At 37.2% G+C, this 26,995-nt stretch overlaps 2 protein-coding genes across 9 annotated transcripts in view; both read left to right on the plus strand.

Annotated features, from left to right (window-relative positions):
• The window catches only part of PNISR (PNN interacting serine and arginine rich protein), a 26,645-nt gene extending 16,458 nt beyond the window's left edge, over positions 1–10,187 (plus strand). For 3 of the 8 annotated variants that reach the window (XM_077902980.1, XM_077902979.1, XM_077902981.1), the window contains 7 exons: positions 11–201; positions 1,231–1,368; positions 1,854–1,953; positions 2,700–2,753; positions 3,795–3,965; positions 5,002–6,088; positions 6,331–8,597. In XM_077902980.1, coding sequence (XP_077759106.1) covers positions 11–201; positions 1,231–1,368; positions 1,854–1,953; positions 2,700–2,753; positions 3,795–3,965; positions 5,002–6,088; positions 6,331–6,361 — 1,772 coding nt within the window. In that variant the 3' untranslated portion in view covers positions 6,362–8,597. Of the gene's footprint in view, positions 1–10; positions 202–1,230; positions 1,369–1,853; positions 1,954–2,699; positions 2,754–3,794; positions 3,966–5,001; positions 6,089–6,330; positions 8,986–9,889 lie in introns of those variants that run through there. The other 5 variants (XR_013382963.1, XR_013382962.1, XR_013382961.1 and 2 more) reach the window with 5 other exon arrangements.
• A 505-nt stretch (positions 10,188–10,692) lies between these two features.
• On the plus strand, positions 10,693–26,995 carry COQ3 (coenzyme Q3, methyltransferase). The gene is made up of 7 exons (XM_077902996.1): positions 10,693–10,850; positions 12,976–13,093; positions 15,888–16,040; positions 16,602–16,701; positions 17,598–17,840; positions 24,798–24,957; positions 26,131–26,995. The coding sequence occupies exons 1-7, from the start codon at positions 10,742–10,744 to the stop codon at positions 26,349–26,351; spliced, it is 1,104 nt and encodes a 367-aa protein (XP_077759122.1). The 5' UTR covers positions 10,693–10,741; the 3' UTR covers positions 26,352–26,995.

A 26,995-nucleotide genomic window follows, 5' to 3' on the forward strand; every position in this document is an offset into this window, starting at 1 on the left:
TGTGAAACAGATGCAGTAAAACGCAGGACTCTTCCAGCTTGGATTCGAGAAGGTCTTGAAAAAATGGAACGTGAAAAGCAAAAGAAGTTGGAGAAAGAAAGAATGGAGCAACAACGTTCACAGTTGTCCAAAAAAGAAAAGAAGGCCACAGAAGATGCTGAAGGAGGAGATGGCCCTCGTTTACCTCAGAGAAGTAAATTTGTGAGTATTAGAATCACTTAACATGGAAGTCTGTGTCATTTATGTGTGAAAATTATTGAAAGAAAAAACTAATGGAGCCTGTAGAAAAGTATTAGTATAATGTTCTTGAGATTACTTTTAGTAAGTATTTTGAGAATTATGATTGTGTATGTTGTTATTGAGGGTGAATAAGGAGGAAAGGAGCAGTAAGCTTATAAAATGTTCTTTTTTTTTTTTTTTTCATTGGAGTTCAATTTGAAAATGTTCTTTTCAGCTTTTCAGAGAGGAATTATTCTGTGGGATGCTAGATAGATCTCACCTTGAGAAACAAATCTGTATTTTCTTGTTGGAGTATTACAATGATCACCTTTTACTTAGGATTTTTAAGGGTAACTGTAGGACAGTTTGCCTAAAGAAGAGTTCTCTTTTTAAGGTGTGCTATTTGGGTACTGAAAACTGATAGCTAGAAACAGACTGCTGGCATTCCCTATCTGAAGTAGACCTCATTTCTTACCTGTCCGTTTTACAGTGAAAAGGGGCAAATTTCACTAAGTTTCAGAGCCAGCTAAGATCTAGAAACTACAGAATTTTAAGTCACATGATTTTAGGTAAATAGCTTAAATTTATAGTTAAGGTTATACTGAATAACATGAATGTGGTCCATTTATCCAAAGTTTTACAAGCCACTCATTTCAGTACCATCATATATAATCGATATTAAATCAGTCTTGGCGTGATATATTCCTAGTTACTTACTGGTAAAATAAAGTCAAAATTGACTAAGGAAAAAAAGTTGGAAAGTAATTAAAATAATTGATTCTTATAAGCTATCTCATAATCTTACATTTCCTCTCAGGTAACAACTTTATACTACTAACTTAAGTTACATACTATAACTTCTAAATTATATCCAAAATATAATTTAGAAATTTCATTTTTATATATTTGTTTCATAGACTTTTTAATTTGGGGTTTTAAAAAAATGTGTAAGAGAATGATTTTATATTATAAGCCTGAAGTTGGGCTACCCATACTATTACTTTTTTTTAGGATAGTGATGAGGAAGATGAAGACACTGAAAATGTTGAAGCTGCTAGTAGTGGAAAAGTCACCAGAAGTCCATCTCCAGTTCCTCAAGAAGAGCAGAGTGAACCAGAGATGACTGAAGAAGAGAAAGAGTATCAAATGGTAGAATGTTAAATTTCTTACCATGTATAGGATTTTTAAATTTTTGTTTTTTTATTGTTTATTTTTTGGAGAGGGGAAGGTGGGGGTGCAGAGGGAGAGAGGGGTCCACACCCAGCATGAAGCCCAACATGGGGCTCCATCTCACAACCCTGAGATCATGACCTGAGCTGAAATCAGGAGTCAGGTGCTTAACTGACTGAGCCACCCAGGTTGCCCAGTTTTTGTATTTTAGAATAATTTTCAAAATACTTGCTTTCCGGGACGCCTGGGTGGCTCAGCGGTTTAGTGGTCTGCCTTTGGCTCAGGGCGTGATCCTGGAGACCTGGGAATAGAGTCCCACGTTGGGCTTCCTGCATGGAGCCTGCTTCTGCCTCTGCCTCTGCCTCTTTCTCTCTCTCTCATTAATAAATAAATCTTTAAAAAAATGTTTATAAAATGGCTTTGGCTATTAATTTTTTATAAACACATAAAATACCCTTTCATAGATGTTGCTGACAAAAATGCTTCTGACCGAAATTCTACTGGATGTCACAGATGAAGAAATTTATTATGTAGCCAAAGATGCACACCGGAAAGCAACGAAAGGTATATTGTGGGTGTTCTTAGTTTTGTTTTTCTGGGAGTATTTTGGTTTTGGTGGCTCTTTTGGACTTTTTTTTTTGTTGTCCTTGCTGAATTCTAGCAGATACTTGAATATTTCTTCTTGCATGTTTTAACTCTCTGGGAAAGGTTAGATTTGTAGATACCATATTAAAACTATACAAGTATACAAATATTTTTCTTTTACCCAACTTGCCTGAGCACAAATGAGCAGTTATGCTATTGTTCCATAAAAAGCGTAGTGGAAAAATTCTTGATGTTCAATTTATTTCAGAGTTTTTTTTTTTATAGATATTGTGGTATTGGTGTATAACTTCTAATACAGTTTAGTTTCATTAATGGATTATGAACCTTTAGTTTTCACAATTTACCACTTGTAGTTCTTACAGAAGCAAGAAATTTACCCATCCCCACCTCCCATATTTTTAGTAACACTTAGAAAATATATCAAAAGCAGATTTTAAATTATGGGCCATAACCTCAAAAATAAAATACTGATGTGTACTGGTCAACATTTTTCTTCGTTATAAACCAATTTCAGCTCACTTCAGAATTAAAATTTCAAGGCCAGACATGCTACTGGTTTAAAGTGAATGTTATGTTTTTAATGTTTCTTCTCTCCCCAAAAAGCAGCAATAGTAGTAGATTTAACAATACCATAGACTCTCATGACTATGAAATCGTGGCTATTTGTGTTAACATGTTGTTCCTGTTGTTGATGTGATACAAAGCTCCTGCAAAACAGCTGGCACAGTCCAGTGCACTGGCTTCCCTCACTGGACTCGGTAAGTGTTTTCCTTATTTGTGAGAGGGCCTTAAAGGGAAAATCACACTTACCTTGTCTCTCTACATGTTCTGTTTTGAAACTGTACTATTCCTATTCAGTTTATAAAATCTAGGTCTTAGGGTTATATCAGTCTCTCAAAGGTTTGTCTATCTTTTTTTTACTAAAGCATTCACAGAGGGATTATAAATGTGACTAATTCATAGTTTATTGGGGCAAGTTGTAATAGTTCATAATTAAGCTGTGATAATATTTAAGCTCACCTTCAAAATTATTGCATCCATGCTTTAGGGAAGAACCTATCCACTAATGCTTTTAAGCACCTTTATTTAGATTGTGTTGTAGCAAGTTGAGTTTTAACATAGAGGAAAGGAGTTTATTTTATCATAGTATAATAGTAGTGATGTGTTCATAATTTGCTCTTTGCATGATATATTCTCAAGTATATAAAAGCTTGAATGTGCCTTTTCCGCATCATTTCAAATTAATCTTTGTGGGGATCAACAGAAATGGGTAGAACCAAATGCCCATGTGATTTTGTTATGATTACTATTTAGGTCACTTCAGGGTGGGGAGTAGTTTTAGCACTATACCATTTCTGTACCTTTGAGAATTGTATTACCTGGGATTTTTGAGGTTTGAACAATGAAAGGATTAATTTTAGAAGTATTTTTAGGATCATTGGTAGTTGAATTGACTGGTTCTAGTGAGGCTTTGTTATTGCCCTGTTAAATGGTTTTGTTGATTAGTATGGACAGTAAAACAAAACCATTATCCTTTCTTTATACCATTATACCTTACACCATTCCTTCATGGTGAGAAATATAGGAAATATTCCAGGAAGAATGAGATTCTATTAATTTTCAGGAGGGCTTATGAACTCCTTAAGAATTAGAATTTATACTTCTCCCCACCCCGAATAAGCATATCCTTCCAAGATAAGGCAATGAAAAAAGAAATTAGCTTTCTTCTCAGACCTTAAAATTTTTTTTAGTGTATAGAATAATTTTTCTATATGATAGACTGCGCTTTATACACACAGGTGGACTGGGTGGTTATGGATCGGGAGACAGTGAAGATGAGAGGAGTGACAGAGGCTCTGAGTCATCTGACACTGATGATGAGGAATTACGGCACCGAATCCGGCAAAAACAGGAAGCTTTTTGGAGAAAAGAAAAAGAACAGCAGCTGTTACATGATAAACAGATGGAAGGTATACCTTTTAGATTCTCTTAATTTTTGTCCAGTTTTATTTGTATTTTTATTTTTTAACCAACCTAACAATAACAAGGATAGAATTAACGATAGAATATAGACATTATGTGATACAACCGAAACCAAGGTTTTGGCTTATTTGGAGTCTCAAAATTAGTATTCAAAATATGTAGTTTATAAAAGGTAAACTTTGTCTAATTTTGTAAGATATTAATTTCAGTAGCTGTAAGTTAAGCTATTTAGGGTATTTTTATTTCTTTCTAAAGTTCTCAAAAATGAAAAAGAAAGCTTTTGAGATGGCAGAAATCTATTGGTAAAACTATTGAAAAATAACTTGTAGCTAGGATATTTAACATGCAGCTAGTAATATTTTGAAAATAGAGGGCTTTTTTTTAATAGAGGGCTTTTTATAGAAGTTTTTAAATGCAAAATACTACATATGACTAGTTTTTTATAGTCTATATAATACTAGGAATACTGCAGGAATAGTTTGAAGTTTTTGAAAAAGTCATACTTGGACAATTGGAAAGGTAATTATTGAGTTAGCAGTTGAAAATTCCTTATAAATTACCTAACTTATTTAAGTTGCCTTATTGGACAAAAGAGAAATCTTTTCTCATTGCTTCAAATGTACCTTTACACTTTGGTACTCTAGTTGGTGTATTGAGCATTTGAAATGTAGCTGACCCTAAATAGAAATATGCCATAGGTATAAAATACACAGTAGATTTGAAAGATTTTCTGTGCCCCCCCCCCCATAGCAGAATATCTTAGTATGCTTTTAAATTTATTACATGTTGAAATGGTGTAATATTTTTGATATATTGGGTTAATAAACTATTGAAATTAAGTTCATCTCCTTTTCTTTTTTTAAAGTAGTCACTAGATAATTTTGAATTGCTTATGGCTTGTATCCTATTTCTGTTGAACAATGCTGTTCTGTTATTATCTGATAGTTTGAAATTCGGTAGTTTGGGAGTTATTTTCATTATACAATTGACTTTTCATAGTATTTTTGTCTTTTTCTGTTTCAGAAGAAAAGCAGCAAACAGAAAGGGTTACAAAAGAGATGAATGAATTTATCCATAAAGAGCAAAATAGTTTATCACTACTAGAAGCAAGAGAAGCAGATGGTGATGTGGTTAATGAAAAGAAAAGAACTCCAAATGAAACTACGTCAGTTTTAGAACCAAAAAAAGAGCATAAAGAGAAAGAGAAACAAGGAAGGAGTAGATCAGGAAGTTCTAGTAGTGGTAGTTCCAGTAGCAATAGCAGAACTAGTAGTACTAGTAGTACTGTCTCTAGCTCTTCATATAGTTCTAGCTCAGGTAGTAGTCGCACTTCTTCTCGATCTTCTTCTCCTAAAAGGAAAAAAAGACATAGTAGGAGTAGATCTCCAACAATTAAAGCTAGACGGAGTAGAAGTAGAAGTTACTCACGCAGAATAAAAATAGAGAGCAATAGGGCTAGAGTAAAGATTAGAGATAGGAGGAGATCTAATAGAAATAGCATTGAAAGGGAAAGACGAAGAAATCGGAGTCCTTCTCGAGAGAGACGTAGAAGTAGAAGTCGCTCGAGGGATAGGCGAACCAATCGGTCCAGTCGCAGTAGGAGTCGAGATAGGCGTAAAATTGATGATCAACGTGGAAATCTTAGTGGGAGCAGTCATAAGCATAAAGGTGAGGCTAAAGAACAAGAGAGAAAAAAGGAGAGGAGCCGAAGTATAGATAAAGATAGGAAAAAGAAAGACAAAGAAAGGGAACGAGAACAGGATAAAAGAAAAGAGAAACAAAAAAGGGAAGAAAAAGATTTTAAGTTCAGTAGTCAGGATGATAGGTTAAAAAGGAAACGAGAAAGTGAAAGAACATTCTCTAGGAGTGGTTCTATATCTGTTAAAATTATCAGACATGATTCTAGACAGGATAGTAAGAAAAGTACTACCAAAGATAGCAAAAAACATTCAGGCTCTGATTCTAGTGGAAGGAGCAGTTCTGAATCTCCAGGAAGTAGCAAAGAAAAGAAGGCTAAGAAGCCTAAACATAGTCGATCGCGATCCATGGAGAAATCTCAAAGGTCTGGTAAGAAGGCAAGCCGCAAACACAAGTCTAAGTCCCGATCAAGGTAGTATACTTTTTAAAGTATTTTGTCTGATTTTTAAAAAAAAATTTGACTGAATTTATTCAAAGTTGAAAGTGTCCTTTCTCTCTCTCTCTTTAATAAACTCAGTTTGGTACTTGATAAATGATCATAGTCTTAAGTAATTTTAGAAATCCTATATAATAATATTTATTTAAAAATTGCAGATTCTTTAGTTTAAAATACATTTTTATTTTTAAATTTGTCTTTTCCCTTTTTTTTTTCAGATCAACAACCCCTCCCCGTCGTAAACGCTGAGGAATGATGTGGCAAGAATGCCATGATGTTTAAAAAATTCCATGAGTTTTAAGGGCTTGTCTCATTATAGAGGCACATTGTGGCTGTGTAGGTGAAACCAGAATCTTTTTTTTTTTTTTTTTAATCTGTAAATAGGTGTACTTTTTCCAAATGCTGCTCCAAGTTACTTAATAGGATTTCTTTGTATTACATTTTTTTCAAAAAAAAAATAGTGCTTAATAAGACTATAAACATGCCATTCTCTTTCAGCTGTAATGTTCTTAAAATTATTCTTGAATGTACTGTGATGTCAATAAAGCTCTTCAGTTCATTTTTGTTAACCTCTTGCACCTTAATTTTATGATTTTAATCTAAGGAACGTACTTTTATAAAAAGGCAGCTGGAATTTTGTATAACAGGTTTTAAAGGTACTTCCTCTCATCTTCCCCAAAGAAAATGGTTTTAACTTAGTAGTTTGTCAAAGTTTGTAAATTGTACCCATGGATTTTTGTCAAATTCCAACTTTAAGGGTGTAGAAGAGGGCCAAAAATAGATCTTTACTTTTCATTTGGAAACATTTGAAAGCTTTCTAAACTTTTCTTCCTATTTTGAGGATTTTCAAGTAATATATTTTCTGTGTATAAACTATGGTTTACTTCTTCTGTACAATGAAATTGCTGGAATCAATCAAGCCAGTGCATCATTAGAGTTATTTATAAGGAACAATTGTGTTTGACACTAATAGTCAAGTCTGGAACTGTATTCTGCAGTTATCCACTTCTGTTTTAGAAGCGTATTTTAAACACTGGGGTATGACAGAAATAAGACTCACAATTCAGTATATTTATATTTTTAAAGTGTAATATGACCTCAGCTCAGTGGAGGAATGCTGTATTATGCAGGTTTGTGTCAATTTCATGACCTTAAAATGATTTGGTTTTGTCACTTTCTTACAATTATGATCAGTGAGTGGTCTAGCTATTTAAGGCAGTCATAACTTACAAGTAAAATGAGGCTCTGCAGGCATTTAAATGCTCAACTGCTTTCAGGGTCTGTTTTTATGTGATTATTCACTTATGCCACAATAGATACATCTCTGAAAACAAACGCTTTTACATTTTAGTTTAAAAAGGAAAAGAACAAGTTCAGGTCACGGAAAAGTTTTAAAGTAATGCCTTCTTACCAGCAATAGTTCATTTTAAAATAAGCCAGATTTTTGCCAAGATCAGTGTTTCTTCAAAATGAAGGTAGAAATAGATTTGTAAGTGTGCTCTTGTACCTCTACATAGGTTCTTAAATTTTGAGCAGTTATGCATTTATCTAGAGGAAATAAATCAACTGTGAATAAATGCATGTTTACCAAAATGGTTGTTTTACAGTGCATTTAGTTCTGATATTTATAAAGTTGATATTTCACAGAATAACTTTTAAATAGTTTGGAATTCTATATAGTTTAGACATCAGTCACGTGGAGACAAAATGAAAATGTGCAATATTTTTTATGTAGGTGAGCTAACACAATGTACCTAATTGCAGAATTATCAGATTAATTTGTAATAGATAAGTTGTATAACATTTTCATATCTTAAAATGTTTTTTAGATCAATCTTCAGGTGAAATAATATTTTCAAAATAAAATTCTACAGAAAAGTTCTGTTGGCTATGATATGCACATTTTTGGGCAAGACAAATGACTAGAGCCAAAAATAGTATTTGACAGTTTTATTTACTCTGCCATAATATGCAAGCTTCTTATTTAAATCTGTAGATATTTTTTAAAACACAGTCATGATATATGTGATTATTAGTAGATACATCAGTGTTATAATTAGATATTTGGGTTTTTCGGGTTTTATGGATAATTTAGAGAAATTATCATTTCACTGACATGTAATGAAGTATGTTTACCTTAATGGTAAGATTTTCTGAAATAGGGCTTCCATGATTTGGGATGTGAATGCTAACACACATAAGTTGACTAGATACTTAATTTGGTTATGAAATCTTCTAAAATGACACCACCAGAAAATCAGTAGATTCGATTTTTGAGACAATCATGGGTCTGAATTGATTAATAAAACTGTCTTGGGTTTCTCTTTTAAAGTATTTCTAGTGTATTAATCATACTTGTTTTTGTGCAATGGGGGTTATACCACACCATTAAGAGAATAAAATGTAATTTGAAAGAGGGAATTACAAGATTTGTTTAATGAAGGCCCCAAAATATAAATAAAGACTGGTGTGGAATCTCAGTGTATGTTTTCTGCCATTGTAAAATGTCTTTTTTTAGCATCTGTTTCTAATGGTATAATACACAATAGGTGAATTTCCCAAATATTCATTTTTTTTCAATGTCTAAGTTACTGTTTCTTCAAAGAAACACATGAAGTATAAGTAGTAGGTGAGACTTTTTGTTTTATGTGGGAATTTTTACATAGGAATTGTATAAGGTCCAAAATTCCTGTAATACTGTCTTATGGAAACGTTTACATTTAAATGGAGTTTTTCTTCTCTTATATACATTAAAGTCTATTTTCATTTATTGACGTTTCTAAAATGTACTAATCATGGTTTGATAGAAATACTATTAGATCCGTTGGATTGTCCTGACTGCTGCTTAATATATTTTGAGCAAATCCTGTAAATACTGTGAGCCTCAATTTCTTCAACTATAGAAGGGTGGAATTTGATTATTTCTAAGGTGTTGATTGAGTACTTCTAGCTCTTAAGTTTTTCGGTTTTCAGTTGGATTTGGCTGTAATGTCTAACACTGAATGGGAAAATAGGCTTTTTATTAGCCCTTAACATAACTCGTGTGATGAGCTACATTATATACCCTAAAGGTTTGTCATGTATAGTATTTTCCTCTACACAAAGATCAAATCTGCCACAATTCTGATTATGATAGTGTCAACTAAGATGAAATTATGCTGTGTTACCAGTTTATGTGGAATTCTGTAAATATGAAAATACAGCAGTTAAACTCTTGAGTAGGCATACATCATTTCAAAAGGGTTAAAACTTAGCTGTAAAGGGAGCACTTTACACTTAATTTGAATGAAAAAAGTTTTTATAAATATTAAGTTTCAAAATACTAAATAGTTTTTTATAGTAAAATAAATTGTAGACTCTGTTTTACAACATTTGGGTAAGGCCATAGCATTGGTCTAGGAAATATCTCCCAACAATGGCCATCATACTACAACTGCTAGTCTTTCCAACACAACTCAGGTTTAAGCATCATTGAAAAAGCCTTTGTTGATTTTTATAGAGAAAAGTATAATGAGCTAGTTTGGCTTATGAGGGCCAAACTAGTGGATATTCAAGAGGCTTTTGTTTCCTGTCAGTATTAAGGCAAATAATTATAAATTGCCTTTGTTGTTGCCTTTGTTGTTGAAAAGGTAATGGGAAGACCCTGAAGCCTAGGGAAGTGGTACAAAGTACATTTAAATAAAGCTTTTAAAACTTTAATCATACTTGTACTTTGCTTTTTCCTTGGATTTGTCATTCCAACAAATATAACACGTGCTAAATGTTCTTTTGTGCCAGAGTTTTGTGCCTTCATTTGGAGAGATGGTCATGTGTCCTGAGGAACTCTGAAGAGGACATAACAAAAATCTGCAGCCACTTAGGAGGAGGTCAATTAAGAAGCCATATGTGAAAGACTATTACTGATCAGTAAATTTCATTCAAAGAACCCTTTACCAATTTGACCCTGCCTGTTGAAAATGTACAATGATTTTTTGCCTCTTAATCTTGGAAATGTATCATTGCTCTTCTTACTCAAGGAAGGGCTTTTTGTACATTTAGAAGTAAAGTGATACTGATCACCGTTTTTAGTTTTCAATGAAGTTTGCCTAGCTTGAGTGATTAACAGACCTACTACATAATGTATTCCCTGCCCAGAATATTCCCAGGTTACTTGGAGAAACTGAAGTTTCAGTTTAGACTCCTCCCCTTCTATGTGACATTTGAGTGCCTTGAAAGGGGAAGCGATTCTACTCTTAGGAGGTGCTTCCATGCATCTGTGATTCTAAGGGTCAGTGGCCTACAGGAGTAGAAGTATCTTGGGGAGCTCTCTGCTGAATACAGAGCTACGCGAGAATAAAAGTGAACGTGGTACGAAGTAGCGGGATCCAGGACTACTTTGGCCGTGAGGCTTGAGGTGGTCGTATAGAAACAGGCATAACAGAGACTTCGGAAGTTCCTTTATGATCACAGAAACCTAGCTGCACGCGCGGTTTGAAGGACGTCGGGCCTGAGTGGAGTCCCGCGTCTCTAACCCCCATTAATGCCACCGTGGTTAGGCTGGCCCCAGGCGGTGCGCGTGGATCTCGGAACCTTTGTGTTGGGGATCTTTTGCTGGAGGGACCGGAAAGGGGGCGGGTCCCTTCTGTCACGATGTGGGGAGGCCGCAAGCTAAGCTCCTGCGGGAATCGGCTCCTAGGAGTGCTTGGGCCGAGGTCCCGGGGCGCACGAGCTCAGGCTGCTCGCTTCACCGCTCGGGCAGGTGAGTGTCGCTTCCCCGCGTCCGCGGGGTGGCGGCCGCTGCTGTGCGCAGGCGCGGGCCGGAGGGGGCCGGAGTTGAGCTGCGCTCGGGCCGCGCGAGAGCGCCACGGGGCCCGCGTTCCTCGCCGCCGCCCCTCGGCCGTCCCTCGGCCCCTCGGCCCCTCGGCCCCTCGGCCCCTCGGCCCCGGCTTCCCGGGGGGCGGCGGGGGGGCGGGGTCCTGGCCGAGGAGCGCGCGGCCGCCGGGCTCCGCCGTCTGCCCCGCGGGGCCTGCCTGGGCCCGCCCGCGCCGTCGCCGCCTCTGCCCTCTCGGCGCTAGGCTTACCTTTTTTTTTTTTTTTTTTTTTTTTCCAGAAAGAGTTTAACGCAGCCATACCGCTTTATTTTGTGGACTCCACAAACCCCATTGGGCAAATAAAAATCAAGAAAATAACTCTCTGACCCTGTTGCTTGTAGAAGACAGTTTGATTATTTAACTCCTAATACTAACCACAAAGTTAAGTTTGCCCTTTACGTGGAACTCCTGTAACGGGGGCTGGGTGTTAGGCCCTGGGATTTTTTTTTTTTTTTTTTTTTTTAAAGATTCATTTATTTACGTTGAGAGAGAAAGCCAGAGCGAGTGTGCAAGCCCGGGGAGGGGCTTGACCCCTGGACCCGTGACCGGAGACCGAGCCCGGAGCCGGCCGCCGAGCCCAGGCGCCGGGGTTGTGAGTGCTGCCCCTGGGGTCTCTGAAAAAAATGTTAGAACTGAAATTAGGACAATGGATCCGACGGGAGACTCACAGGCCCACAAATAGAGTTGAGAATCGGTGCTGTAATAGAATGAAAACCAGTGCAGCCGACAGAAATGATCATTTAAACCCACGTGTGTCCACATGGAAAAATGATTCCATCTCCGAGATACCCCGATAGGTAGAAAAAAAAGCAAAGTAGGAGGGGAGCTTTGTGGCGTGCCCTTTTGTGTTTTTTAATTAAAAAAAAAATTAAATGATTTTTAATTTTGAAATGATTTAAGACTTGGGAGAAGTTGCAAAAATAGATCCATGGCCTTTTTTAAGTTCATTTCTGTACAAGATGTGAGACCTTGGTTTAAGGTTTCCTTTTTTGGCCTATGGTATCCAATTGTTTCAACAGCATTTATTGAAAAGACTATTTTTCCTGCATTGAACTGCTTTTGCACCAGTGTCAAAAAAATCAGCTGGGTGAACTTTATGTTTCTGGTAATTTTCTTTGCTGTAAGGTCCACTTTGTCTAAATGTTTGTTGAACGCTCGAATGTCCAGCAGAATAACCAGTTTATAGAGCAAGTCTCTAGTAAGTGTGAACATACAGACTGGATGAGTGATTATCTTAGGATGATATGTATATATACACACACATACATACAGTTTTTTCTTCTGTGCAAAAGGGTTTGAGCGTATGTATAAATCCATTTCATGTAGCTAACGTGACAGAATTTGAACTAGTTCTGACTAATCTCAGAATTAGTGTTGTCCTAGTTTAAAAGTTTTATTTTGAGTATCATTTTTTTTTTTTTTGTAATTGTTCAGCATAATATTGGTATGGAAACGGAGGGTATGAAAAACTTTTACATATAATTATTTTTGAAGGGATCCCTGGGTGGCGCAGCGGTTTGGCGCCTGCCTTTGGCCCAGGGCGCGATCCTGGAGACCCGGGATCGAATCCCACGTCGGGCTCCCGGTGCATGGAGCCTGCTTCTCCCTCTGCCTTTGTCTCTGCCTCTCACTCTCTCTCTGTGACTATCATAAATTTAAAAAATATATATATATATTTTTGAAAAATAAAATTGGAGAAATTTCTGATTAGAGTTAGATGGCAGACTGCAAGGCCTTTATTTTATATTTTAGAATAAAATCCAAAATTAAGGGGAAAACCCTTTTGTTTATCAATTGTAATATGAGATTGCCATGTAAAATAGTTTCTTCAATTACATGCATATCAGGAATTTATACTGTGCAGCGCTTTCTCTAGACATCTAATTTTTATTTTCGGAGGTGCCTGGCTGGCTCAGTTAGGTAGAGCATATGACTTTGGATCTTGGGGCTGTGAGTTTGAGCCCCACATAGGATGTAGAGATTACTTAACAATTTTTTTTTCAATTTATTCAGAGATTCAGTTCAATTGGACCCCACAAACAAAACCATGGGTTTTCAGTGATTACAGAATCATGTGGTTCAAATCCTATAGAAGGACTTTTGCCTGCTTGAGTAGAATGAAAATTCACAGGTAAGTTTATTCGTTACTGTGGCAAATATTTACAAAATCATGTACAAGAATAGTGTAGTATCGATTATGTTAATAAACATTGTTAGTATGAAATAGCTTATGTAGTTTTATTAAGGTATCTTTTATTTATCTAAATATTCTTCCAACAACTTCTACATTTAGAAAGTCAAACTTACAGAAAAGTTGTAACACAGCAAGCACCTAGTACATACCCTTTGAATATCTATATTCAAAGGTAGCTTTTATTTTTAATGTAAGACTATTACTTGGAGAAATACTTTTGACTTCCTCATTTGTGACAAGACACAGCCAATGCAGTGCTTAAAATCATAAATGATTTGAGTACAATAAATACTATAAGGTAGATAACTATACAATTCCAGTTGGTAAGATTGAATCAAAGTAATGTCTTTTTGGCTTTTTTGTTTTGTTTAAAGATTTTATTTATTTATTCATGAGAGACACCTGGAGAGAGCCAGAGACACAGGCAGAGGGACAGCTAGGCTCCTCGCAGGGAGCCCAGTGTGGGGACTTGATCCCTGGATCGGGATCACACCCTGAGCCAAAGGCAGACGCTCAACTGCTGAGCCACCCAGGCGTTCCAAAGTAATGTCTTTTTGTATTTGTATTTTATAAACCAATTTCTAACCTTGTGAAAAATGCTTCATAGAGTTAAGGTATGAACTCTGTGCATGTGCTGCTTCTTGTAAATAAGCTAGCTCTTTTTAAAACTGGGTGTTGGGGTACCTGGGTGGCTCAGTGGTTACGAGTCTGCCTATGGCTGGGATAGGGATCCCAGGGTCCTGGGACCTGGATCGAGTCCCCCATTGGGCTACTCACAGGGAGCCTGCCTTTCCCTCTGCCTGTGTCTCTGCCTCTCTCTCTCTCTCTCTCTCATGAATAAATGAAAATAAAATCTTAAAAATAAAATAAAATAAAAAATCAAATTGGGTGTATGTGAAATCATTTGTAGACAACCAAGCAACCACCTACTGTTACCTATGGTATGTTAGTCATTGATTATTGAGGCTTTGCATGAAGTATGAAAAAAGACGATAATATTCATAGGATAATATTAAAGAAACATATTTAAATCTCAAAAGGATAGTAAGTAATCAATGTAGAATGTACTCTGTGTAACTAAGAAAAACACAGTAAAAATTTGAATGGCAGGGACTCCTGGTTGGCTCAGTGCTTGAGCATCTGCCTTCGGCTCAGGACATGATCCCAGGTCCCGGGATTGAGTCCCTGCGAGAAGCCTACTTCTCCCTCTGCCTGTGTCTCTACCCCTCTCTCTCTGTCTCTCATGAATAAATAAATAAAATCTTAAAAAAAGAAAAGAAAAGAAAAGAAAAGAAAAGAAAACTTTAATGGCATTACGTATTCTAATGTAACAATCTTATCCTTTTTTACCCAAGAACTTCTGTAGGATTTTCCTGTCATATACTTTGACATGGAATTTGGCATAATGTCTGATCTGTTTAGTCCCTGCTTGATCCCATTTGATTTTTTTTTTAATTTAGGTGAATTATATACTATCCTGGGCCTTCTTTATTAGATTATTCATTTGACAAATGTTTCCTGAGTACCAAGTGTGTTCCAGGAACTGTGCTAATCACTGGGAATAAAATGGTAAATGAAATAGTCCATACTTTGCCCTCATGGTGTTTAATGGGGAAACATGATCAAATTGTCACATAGCTCCATGAAGAAATACCAAGTTATATGGGAGTTAAAATAGGAGAATATAACCCAGGTTTTGAGAGTCTGGGAAGACTTCTTAGATGGCATTCCATTTAAACTAAGATCTAAAGGATGAAAAGGAATTAATTAGGTATGCCAGGAAGGAAGGGAATGTGAGAAGAATGATCCAGGTAGAGAGAACAACATATGCAAAGTATCTGAGGAATGAACAAGTGGGGTCAGTGCAAGGAAATGAAAGAAGGCCCATGGACTGGAAAGGGGAGGATGAGGAGAGTAGTAGAAAGTACATTTGGGGAGGGAGGAAAATGGGGAACAAATAATTTAGAGCACTATAGGCCATGCTAAGGATTTTGAGGTTTTTTTTCCCCTAATATCACTAGGAAACCATGGAAGTATTTTAAGTGGGAAAATAGCATGATCATATTTATATTTTAGAACCCTCTGGATCCATTGTAGGGAACAGACTGAAGGGGGATATGGTAGGAAGCAAGCAGATGAGGGCAACAAATAGTTCAAGTAAGAGATGATGGTATCTTAGACCATGATGATAATAGAAATGAAGAGAAGATGGGGGCACTTGGGTTCAAATCCTGGCTCTACCATTTACTTAATCTCTCTAAGCCTCACTTTTCTTACCTGTGTAATAGGGATAATGATAGTACCTACCTTATAGAGTTGCCAGAATGGTTAAATAAGGTAACATATGACATATATGGAGTTCTTAAATAGTACCCGCATATAGTAAGTGCAAAATAAATGGTTACTATTACTATTTCTACTTCTGCTACTGTTGCTGTTATTATTATCCTTACTATTAGATGTGACCCAGAAGGCCAAGTTTTGAAACATTCCATTTTTATTGTAATTTACTTTGAAAGCAAATTAACTTTGTTGATGGAACTTCATTCCATCTGTGAATATATTTATTTGCTGTGTGATTATATGAGAAAACCTGGTTTTAAAGCATCAAAAATGAGCAATACATGTAGTTAGAAGCTGATACATTGTTAATTAGAATATACATAATAGATCTTATGTGACATTTTTTAAAATGTCTGTTTTTGCCTGGCTCTTCACTTTGACCTCTTAGGTACCCTTGGACAAGACTATACAGTACTTCTCAAACTACTGTAGACAGCAACGAGATAAAAACATTCCTGGCCCTGGCTCATAGGTGGTGGGATGAACAAGGAGTATATGCACCTCTTCATTCTATGAATGACCTGAGGGTGCCATTTATTAGGTAACATTCTGGAAGCTCTAAGTCTTTTAAAATGCAATTCTTAGGGACGCCTGGGTGGCTCAGCTGTTTGGCGCCTGCCTTCAGCCCAGGGCATGATCCTGGAGACCCAGGATTGAATCTTGCGTCGGGCTCCTGCATGGAACCTGCTTCTCTCTCTCTCTGCCTCTCTCTCTCTCTGTGCCTTTCATGAATAAATAAATAAAATCTTAAAAAAATAATAAAATAAAATGCAAATCTTGGGGGTGCCTGGGTGGCTCAGTCAGTTAAGTGTCTGCCTTCAGCTCAGGTCTTGATCTCAGGCTCCTGGGATCAAGCGCCTGCCATCACCCACTACCCTGTGTAGGTCTCCCTGCCCAGGGGGGAGACTGCTTCTCCACCTCCCTCTGCCTCTCCTTCTACTTGTGCATGCTCTCTTTCTCTCTCTCTCTCAAATAATAAATAAAATCTTAAAAAAAATAAAATAAAATGAGAATTTAATATATCCTTGAAAACTGTACGCTTTTAAGATCTTATTAGCAAAATTAATAATTTGTTTTTATATGTTTTGGATTTTTAAAAAAGAGACAATCTTTTAAAAACAGTTGCTCATCACCAGCCAGGAAAACCTTTGTCTGGGATGAAGATACTTGACGTTGGCTGTGGTGGTGGATTGTTAACTGAAGTAAGTGGTTTACAATTTTTAGGTGGCTTACAATTTTTTTGCCATTTTTTAACTGGTAAAATAATTGAGAAATGTAGGCTTATGATTCATTTAACATTTTAACAAATAGTATTGTTTATTTTTAAAAAGAGAAATGCACAACGTTCTTAATGTTTTTACCATCATAAAACTAATATATGCTTTTTACTTTCTTAAAAAATATATAGAAATTTCAGAAAATCACAGGAAGGAGGATTTTTTTGGTGTTTTTTTGTTTTTTGTTTTTGCACAAAATTGAGCACTGATCTTTCAAATAGCTTTGGAAATTTTGTTGTCTGTTCTAAGAGATTAGTCAGTTTCCACTGGTTTAAATGCAATGATAAGCTATTCTTTTGTACTTGCTTTGGTATCAAAACCTAACAGAGTATTGCCTGCTTGTGGTGCTCTCCCCTTCTTAGGTGCTTTGGACTGCTTGGAAGAATACTAATTCACCCCTATAAAAAGATACTTGCCTCAACTTGTATGAGGCAAACTTGTATTTAGGCCCTGCAGCTCTCTTTTGTAGTCTTCTATCAACACAATAACTTTTGTGCACTTTAAGTATGTTAATAATCTACTATGTGCATGTAAATGTACTATAGGATATAGAACTCTCCTCCCCCGCTGTTCTCAAATAGTTCTTCATAAGTTTTTTGTTGTTGTGACTATTGTTCACTCTTAAGCTTTTTATTATGGTAATTGTCAAATGTGTACAAACTATATAAAATGGTCTAATGAACTTCCATGTACTCATAAATAATCTCCAGTAATTAGTTCCTCACGATTGAGCTTGTTTCCTTTTTGATAAGTTCTTTATTGCTAGCATGTATTCTGTTTTCTTCTTGAAGATAATAGCTTTTTTTTTTTTATCCAATTAGCCTCTAGGGCGGCTTGGAGCTTCAGTTATTGGAATCGATCCTGTGGATGAGAACATTAAGACAGCACAGCACCATAAATCATTTGATCCAGTCCTAGATAAGAGAATAGAGTACAGAGCGTGTTCTCTGGAAGAGATTGTGCAAGAGACAGCAGAAACATTTGATGCCGTTGTAGCTTCCGAAGTTGTAGAACATGTGATTGATCTAGAAACATTTATACAGTGCTGCTGTGAAGTGTTAAAAGTAAGCCTTACTTGGTTTTACTTGTTTGTCTTTTCTTTTGAGTGTGTGTATGTATCCATAGAAATAAGTTTTATAATACTTGAAACCAGGAAGCTAGGATTAGGGGATAGCATCTCTGCTGGAGATTACATTTGCTTCTCAGCTTGCACTCAATACTGGGATTTTTCCAGATACAGTATCCTGATATCCCAGAATCTTGAAAAGTGTTGGTGCTGAACATAATTACAAACAATGGAATTAAAGCTTTTTTTCATTGGTATACTCTGGATTAAGTTCCTAATAGATATTGAATGACAGTTACTAAGAAATTGATTTGGATTGATACTTAAAAAACAAACATTTTTAATTTATATAAATTGATTTAGATAACATTTCTTAAGTAACTCTGTATGTGATATATATAACAGCTTTCAGCTTATAAAGGAATATTTCATATATATGATCTCATTGATTTTCTGTACCACCAGATAAGGAAGGTAAGCAGGTACTGTTGTGACCAACTTGGACCAAAAGAGATCAGAATTTGAGAGCTGTCAAAGGTCACTTAGCCAGTTTTTTTTTTTTTTTAAGATTTTATTTATTTATTCATGAGAGACACACAGAGAGAGAGGCAGAGACACAGAGAGAAGGAGAGCAGGCTCCATGCAGGGAGCCTGAAGTGGGACTCGATCCTGGACTCAGGAATCATGCCTTGAGCCCAACGCAGATGCTCTACTGCTGAGCCAGCCAGGCATCCCATGGCCTTTTTATTTGTTGGGTTGTTTTTTCTTTTCTTTTCTTTTTTTTTTTTTTTTTTTAATTTATTTTTTATTGGTGTTCAATTTACTAACATACAGAATAACACCCAGTGCCCATCCCCCATTCACTCCCACCCCCCGCCCTCCTCCCCTTCCACCACCCCTAGTTCGTTTCCCAGAGTTAGCAGTCTTTACGTTCTGTCTCCCTTTCTGATATTCCCCACACATTTCTTCTCCCTTCCCTTATATTCCCTTTCACTATTATTTATATTCCCCAAATGAATGAGAACATATAATGTTTGTCCTTCTCCGACTGACTTACTTCACTCAGCATAATACCCTCCAGTTCCATCCACGTTCTTTTCTTTTCTTTTCTTTTCTTTTCTTTTCTTTTCTTTTCTTTTCTTTTCTTTTCTTTTCTTTTCTCTTCTCTTCTCTTCTCTTCTCTTCTCTTCTTTTCTCTTTTCTTTTCTTTTCTTTTCTTTCTTTCTTTTTTTTTTTTTTTAAGATTTATTGATTTATTTGAGAGAGAGAGGTGAGGGGACAGAGGCAGAGGGAGAGAAAGTCTTAAACAGAGACCTTGCTGAGTGGGGAGGGCCACACGAGGCTCAATCCCATGACCCTGAGATTGTAACCTGAGCTGAAACCAAGAGTTGGACTCGTAACTAACTGCACCATGTGGGCACCCCCTTTTTTGTTTTCTTTAATTGAAGTATAGTTGGCATACAATATTATATGAGTTTTAGGTGTACAACATGTGATTCGACAATTATAGACATTACAAAATGCTCATCACAATAAGTGTACTTACCATCTGTCACCCTAAAAAGGTATTACAATATTGCTAACCACATTCCCTATGCTGTATTTTTCATCTTCATGACTTACTTGTTCTATAACTGGAAATTTATACCTCATAGTCCCCTTTACCTATTTTGCCTATCTCCCCCCTCTCCTCTAGCAATCCCAGTTTGCTCTCTGTATTTATGAGTGTGTTTCTAGTTTTTGTTTGTTCACTTGTTTTGTTTTTTAGATTTCACATGTAAGTGAAATCATATAGTATTTGTCTTTCTATCTGATTTATTTCACTGAGCATAATACCTTCTAGGTCCATCCATGTTGTTGCAAAGGTCAAGATCTCATTCTTTTTTTTAAAGCTAAGTAATAATTCATTGTATATATCTACCGTATCTTCTTTATGTATTCATATATTGATGGACATCTAGGTTGCTTCCATATCTTGGCTATTGTAGATAATGCTGCAGTAAACATAGAGGTGCATGTATCTTTTTTTTTTAACCCCCTCTCCCATCTGTGAGGTGCATACATCTTTTCGAATTAATGTTTGTTTTCTTCAAGTAAATACCCAGAAATGGAATTACTGGATTCTATGGTATTTCTATTTTAATTTTTTAAGGAGCATCCATATTGTTTTCCATAGTGGCTGCACCAGTTAACATTCTCACCAACAGTGCACAAGGGTTCCTTTTTCTCCGCATCCTCACAAACACTGGTTATTTCTTATGTTTTTGATTTTAGCCATTCTGACATGTATGAGATGAAATTTCATTGTGATTCTGATTTACATTTCCCTGGTGATCAGCGATATTCAGCATCTTTTCATATGTCTATTGTCCAACTTAGCTGCTTTCTACTACCCTGTCTTCCAGATTACTGGCTGACCTATTCTTCTGCATCTTCTAATTTGCTGTTGATTTCCTCTTGTGTATTTTTCATTTCAGTTATTGTATTCTTCATCTCTGATTGGTTCTTTTTTATGTTTTTTTCTCTCTTTCTTGATTTGAACTCTGAGTTCATCCACTCTTTTCTCAAATCTGATGCACATCTTTATTGCCATCACTTTGAGCTCCTTATCAGATAGATTGCTTATCTCCATTGTTTGTATTTTTCTGAAATTTTGGCTTGTTCTTTCATTTGGAACTTTTTTTTTTTTTTTTTTTTTTTAATTCATGAGAGACACACAAAGAAAGAGAGAGGCAGAGACATAGGCAGGGAGAGAAGCAGGCTCCATGCAGGGAGTCTGATGTGGGACTTGATCCTGGCACTCCAGGATCACACCCTGGGCTGGAGGCAGGCGCTTAACCTCTGAGCCACCCAGGCATCCCGGAACATATTTTTCTATCTCCTCACTTTCTGTGTTTGTTTCCATGTATTAGGTATGTCAGGTATGTATCCTGGTCTTGAAAGTAGTGGCCTTGTGTCAAAAAGGCATCATGTGGGCCCTGTAGTGCCTTCCTCCAATTACCAGAAGCAGACATTCTGGGGGTGTCCCCTGTATGGGCTATGTGCGGCCTCAGGTTGTGACTGGGCTATAACTCTGTGCAAGCACTGTAGGTAGAGCTGATCCTCAGCCCAGCTGTGCACAATGACCAGCTGTGACTTCTGCAGATCTACTGGGATGCAGAGCTGGTTTCCAGGCAGGCTGGCTTGAGTGGCTCAGCGGCAGTTGGTACCCACAAGCTGGTGTGTGGGGCTGCCCATCCTCTCTCCAGAGAAGGAATTTCTTTGGAGGGGCCCCAGTCCTGGCTGGGGATGCCACTAGATGTGGTGGGGCAGTAGTTGTTTTGGGAGAATACTGATCTGACCAAGGCTGCCTCCTGGGTGTGGCAGAGTGGGAGTTACTTTAGATCGGCACTCTCCAGGGCAGGGGGGTCCACGGGGGAATGCCAGAGTAGGGCGAGTAGTGCTAGCTAGATAGATGGAGAATGTCAGAACTAGTTCCATAAGAATCAGGCCAGCTAGGCTGAAGGAGGGCAAGAAAAATATGTCCCCCAGTATTTCCATTCCTGAAGAAAGCTTCTTGCAGATTCCTGCCTTTCCAACACATGCCCTAAAATTAGTCAGTAAATCTCCTTCATGTATAACCATGGTGCTTTTCAAACTGCTGACTCTGTGCTGAATGTCAGCCTGAGTGAGGTATTGTGCTAGTCCTTTAAGAGTAGAGTCTTGGTTTCCATAGCCTTCTGGCCCCTCTGAATTTCAAAGCTGACATTATGGGAGCTCATCTTCCCAGTGCTGGTCCCTGGGACCAGGGGTACCCAAAGTGGGGCTTGAACCCCTGGCTCCTCAGGGTGGACCTCTGTGCCTGTGATATCCCTCCCAATTATAGGTTGCTGTGCCAGGGGTTTGGTTCCCTACCAAATCCCTGCCCCTTCTGCCTTTCTCAGTGTGGCTTTTGCTCTGTCTTTAGTCATGGAAGATATGTAGTTATTGCCTTGTGTGTCCATGGGAGGAGGTGAGCTCCAACTTTACCATCTTCTCCCAAGAATCCAGAGGTCACTTGGTCTTTATGTCAAAGTTCAGTGGACACTTAAGTGGGACTTAAGTTCAAATCTGTAGATTCCAAGTCTGATTCTTCCCATTATATGATTATGCTTACATAATTTGCCACAAATGTAGTCCTCTGAAGGTGATTCCAATTTTTTTTTTTAATAAGTCCCTTAAAATGTTGTTGTTGTTGTTGTTACTATATTGACTCTGTTGTTAATGGAGGTAACACCCTAAGGTCAAGAGCTAAAAGGATGAAATGCTTAGCCCTTACCTAAATAGAATTTTTAGAAATACTTTTTTATGTAAGTTTAGTTTTAGAGAAGATTACAAAGATAGTACAGAATGTTCCCATCTATCCTTCCCCCAGTTTCTCCTACTGTTAACATTTCACACAATAAGGATAGGAGCTAGGGTGAGGCGAGTGAGGCATGTCGGGCACAAAATGGAAGGAGACACTCAAGCTGAGGTGCCAGCCCTGCATTTGCACACTCCAGAAAGTGAGTGCATCCTTCCATATTGTTCCATAGGCACCTCACCTGCCTCACCAGAGTCCTAGACTTCTATGTAACCTAGACTTCTATGTAACCCATTGTACATTTCTCGAAATTGAGAAATTAACATTGACATCATACCTTTTTTTTTAAAGATTTATTTATTCAGGGATCCCTGGGTGGCGCAGCGGTTTGGCACCTGCCTTTGGCCCAGGGCGCGATCCTGGAGACCCGAGATCGAATCCCACGTCGGGCTCCCGGTGCATGGAGCCTGCTTCTCCCTCTGCCTATGTCTCTGCCTCTCTCTCTTTCTCTCTCTGTGACTATCATAGATAAATAAAAATTAAAAAAAAAAAAGATTTATTTATTCATTTGCCAGAGAAAGCACTAGCACAAGTAGGCAGAAGGAGAGGGAGAAGCAGGCCCTCTGCCAAGCAGAGATCCCAACATTGGGCTCGATCCTAGAACCCTAGGATCATGACCTGAGCCAAAGGCAGATGCCCAACTGACTGAGCCACCCAGGCGCCTTGACATCATACTATTAACTACACTACAGACCTTGTTAAATTTCATTAGTGTTTCTACTAATGTCATTTTTCTGGTCAGGATCCAGCCCTGGATTCTGTGTTGGATTTAGTTGCTGTGTCTTCTTAGTTTCCTTCAGTATGTAATAGTTTCTTGGTGTTTCCTCTTAAATGAGTTTTACTAGGCTTATCTTCTATTTTCCAAGCAAAACCCCTTAATCGTTACTTTTTGTGTTGTGTGTCAGTCAGTATGTATGAATGGAGGTTCTTTCACACATATTAGGAATGCTGGCATTGTGGAATTTAAAACTAATTTTGCATTTATGGAAAGCCTTTTAAGAAAATGACCATTGCTTATCACTGTTTCCATAGACTAAGATTCCGTAGGCCATAGATTAGATATTCATTTTTTTTTAAAGATTTTATTTATTTATTCATTAGAGACACACAGAGAGAGGCAGAGACATAGGCAGAGGGAGAAGCAGGCTCCCCACAGGGAGCCCAATGCAGAACCAATCCCAGAACTCCGAGATCACTACCTGGGAGAAGGCAGACGCTCAACCACTGAGCCACCCAGGCATCCCTATATTTCAGTTTATTTATTTTTTACTTATTTTTTATTTTTTAAAAGATTTTCTTTATTTATTTATTCACGACAGACACACAGAGAGAGAGAGGCAGAGACACAGGCAGAGGTTAGAAGCAGGCTCCATGCAGGGAGCCTGATGTGGGACTCGATCTTGGGTCTCCAGGATCATACCCAGGGCTGAAGGCGGCGCTAAACTGCTGGACCACCGGGGCTGCCCTATATTTCAGTTTATAATTAAAGGGCACATTATAGCATTTCAGGGTCTCCTCTTTTTTTTCTTTGGTTTTGGGGTGATATTTGAGATATATTCTCTCTGTATATACACACATACACATATAGGTAATAATTAGAAGGACTTTTTGGCATTTTATCCCCATCAAGGTAATGAGAATATGTAGAAGAGGGAACAGACATTAATCTTTGTCATTTGTGGGAGTAAATATAGGAAACACCATAAATACAGCCACTAAAACCTGGCAGACTCAGAGTGCCTGAGTGGCTCAGTTGACTGAGCATCTGACTCTTAGTTTTGACTCGGGTCATGATCTCAGTCTTGAGATCTCAGTCTTGAGATTGAGCTCGGGAGACCCAGCTCTGCACTCAGTGGGGAGCTAGCCGGAAATTCTCTCTCTCTCCGACCCCTATACCTTTCCCTCCACTTGTGCTAGCACTCCCGAGTGCATATTCTCTCTCTCTCTCTCTCTCATATAATAAATAAATCTTAAAAAAAAAAAAAGAGCCCAAAGAGTCCCATAAATGGTCTGTATTCATCTAAGGGTTTATCTTGATGTTTTCATATTCTTTATACTAATGAAATCAAAACAAAACAAAACAGTCCCACCTCAATCATTAATGTTTTTGTCAGAGAACACTTATTGGCATTACTCACCTATACAAGATGTGGCACTGTCTGCTGTACAGAACAAGTTAGACTCCGCATCCAAAGAGAAAACAGTGTTGACACATTAGACTGTAAATGTGGACATGTAACATGGAAGTGTAGCCTGATCTCATTCCTATATTTTTATTATAAAGTATTTGTTATGTACAAAAGAAAGTACATAATATGTCACAGCTTGATTTTAAGAGTTCTAAGCTCTGTTGAATAAACCCAGTGAATACATCTGTAGTAGACTACCTTTAATAATGCATTTCCCAAAAGAAAAAAGTATTTTGGTAAATTATACTTTATTTATATTTATGCATCTTAATTGCAGTTAAATTATTTGGAAGGAAGGAAGGGGGTGGGGGAAGCCAAGGCTTTACCTAACTGATACTCGTGACATCTAAAATGGTACTTCTCTCCATATATATATATTTTTTAGCCTGGTGGTTCTTTATTCATTACTACAATCAACAAAACACAGCTGTCTTACGCCTTGGGAATTGTTTTTGCAGAGCAAATTGCAGGTATTGTACCAAAAGGTACTCATACATGGGAGAAGTTTATTTCACCTGAAAAGCTAGAGAGCATTCTGGAATCAAGTAAGTATTAAGAATTTTTTCCGGTTTTCAAGGCTTTAGCAAACTTTTAATGTATCTATAATTATTAATCACACAACCTGGCACTGAATTAAATGGGCCTATTCTCTGGATGTTGGTTTCATCTCTCAAATAGATCACAAACTCCTTGAAGTTAGGATTAAGTATTAAATACCACATGTCTCTCACCTGTGGCACCTAACCTAGGGCCAAGCAAATCACAGATGATCAGTGAATACTTTTTGGCTGCTTAGTCCTCATCTGTTAGAGGATGAAGTACAAGTGTCTATTACTTACTCATCCTCAGTTTGTCCTGTTGATACCCTGCGGGTATCAGCTTATTATATATATATATTTTTCTGATTCCTCCATACTCAGGTATACTTTGAACTTCCTTGTCTCCTTTTATGTCTTTTGTGCTACTTATAGCATGCTTTATATTATGGTTCTTCTGGTGTTTTTAAGCCCCTTTCTGGCCTGTAAGCTCTTTGGAGGAAAACTGTACTCCCTGCAGTGCCTATCCCTGCTTTACACATTGTGAGCTCTTGATTTATATGTTGAATTCCTGTCAAGTAAAAACATTTAGTTGATTTTTGGTATTCCTGCTGAGTACTTAACTCTTGTATGTCTCAGGCTTTTTGTTCATATAACAGTATATCAGTAAACTTGATTTGGAATATTGGAGCATTGTCAATCATATCAATATAAGAAGTTCTAAAGATTTCTGCAAATAAATATTATTGAAAACAGAGTAGAAAAAAGTATTGTAAAGATGCTGTATAGGAACAATCACTTGCTGAAAGATATTTTCTAATAAAAGCTTATGTTTCTTAAGTACTTTAACCAAATTCCAAGCATTATGCTACTTTATACACATATCTCATATAATTCTAACAACTCTAGGACTATATGTTCCTTACATGACAGAAAATTAAGACTCAGAAATGTTAAGTGACTTCCCTAGGGTCACCATCTAATAGGTGCCAGTCTGGAATTTGAACCCAAGCAGTTGGCTTTAGAGTTTATGTTCTGTGCTACAGTGAAGAATGATTTGTACTTGGTTACAAAGTATTTTTTCCCATTGAGTTTAGGACTCCTTTTTAGAGTCACATTAGAATCTTGGCATTTGGAAGGCAATTACTTATTAAATCTACCCCTTCTGATTGCTTTTTTCAGATGGTCTATCAGTTCAAACTGTGACAGGAATGCTCTACAACCCCCTCTCAGGTTACTGGCATTGGAGTGAAAATACCAGCCTTAACTATGCAGCTCACGCTGTGAAATCCAAGGCACAGGAACACCCAGTACCTGCTGAGTTTGTTTTTAAGGGGGAAACAGAAGAGCTCAGAGACAAAGACTCCACCAACCCAGGTGTACAGGAAGAGTTGAAGAAATGAATTGTTTCCAAGGACTGCATAATACTGCTTGTCTGATGTTTACATATGTAAAAAATATACAATTTATCTTTTGCGAGTGGAGCGTGAAGAAAAAAGTCCAACCAAAAGGGCTAAAACCTCGGGCAAAACTTTATTTTGTTTAATACCCACTTTCAAGGGATTATTCTATGGATAAAAAGTTTTGGCAAGGTATTGTGTAATCTAGGCATCTAAATTCCTCAGCCTTTGTTATATAAATAGGGAATGCATATTTGACTTCACTTTACAGATTATATATATTCATCCAGCATGTACGCACATACATTTATGCCGTAATGTGTTTTAATTTAAAGGAATCTGCATTATCTATGCTCTTTATTGAGTTTTAGCCAAAGGCAGTTATGCTTCTGGCTTATGAAAACCAAATATAATTTTATGCCACTTATATTTGGGAAGATAAAATGTATTTTTTCCTTTAAGTTTTAGTTTGTTGGAAAGCAAATGGATTGTTAAATATATGCTGCATTTGGATTCAAACATTAAAATCAAGAAGTTCGGATTATGTTGGACATATTTCTATACAGTTCCATAAATGTTTTATTGTGACTTTTTTTTTTAAGTAGAGAGGACTTTTTAAAACTCAATTAAAAATTCAGTTATGGAAA

The sequence above is a fragment of the Canis aureus genome, chromosome 7 (assembly GCF_053574225.1).
Source record: "Canis aureus isolate CA01 chromosome 7, VMU_Caureus_v.1.0, whole genome shotgun sequence".
Lineage (NCBI taxonomy): Eukaryota > Metazoa > Chordata > Mammalia > Carnivora > Canidae > Canis > Canis aureus.

Excerpts from the sequence above, each read along its gene's own strand:
- COQ3 (XM_077902996.1), top strand. The coding sequence starts at position 10,742 with ATGTGGGGAGGCCGCAAGCTAAGCTCCTGCGGGAATCGGCTCCTAGGA. Across the intron at positions 16,702-17,597 it reads GTGGTGGATTGTTAACTGAA|CCTCTAGGGCGGCTTGGAGC; the intron begins GTAAGTGGTTTA and ends TTATCCAATTAG. Across the intron at positions 17,841-24,797 it reads GCTGCTGTGAAGTGTTAAAA|CCTGGTGGTTCTTTATTCAT; the intron begins GTAAGCCTTACT and ends TATATTTTTTAG.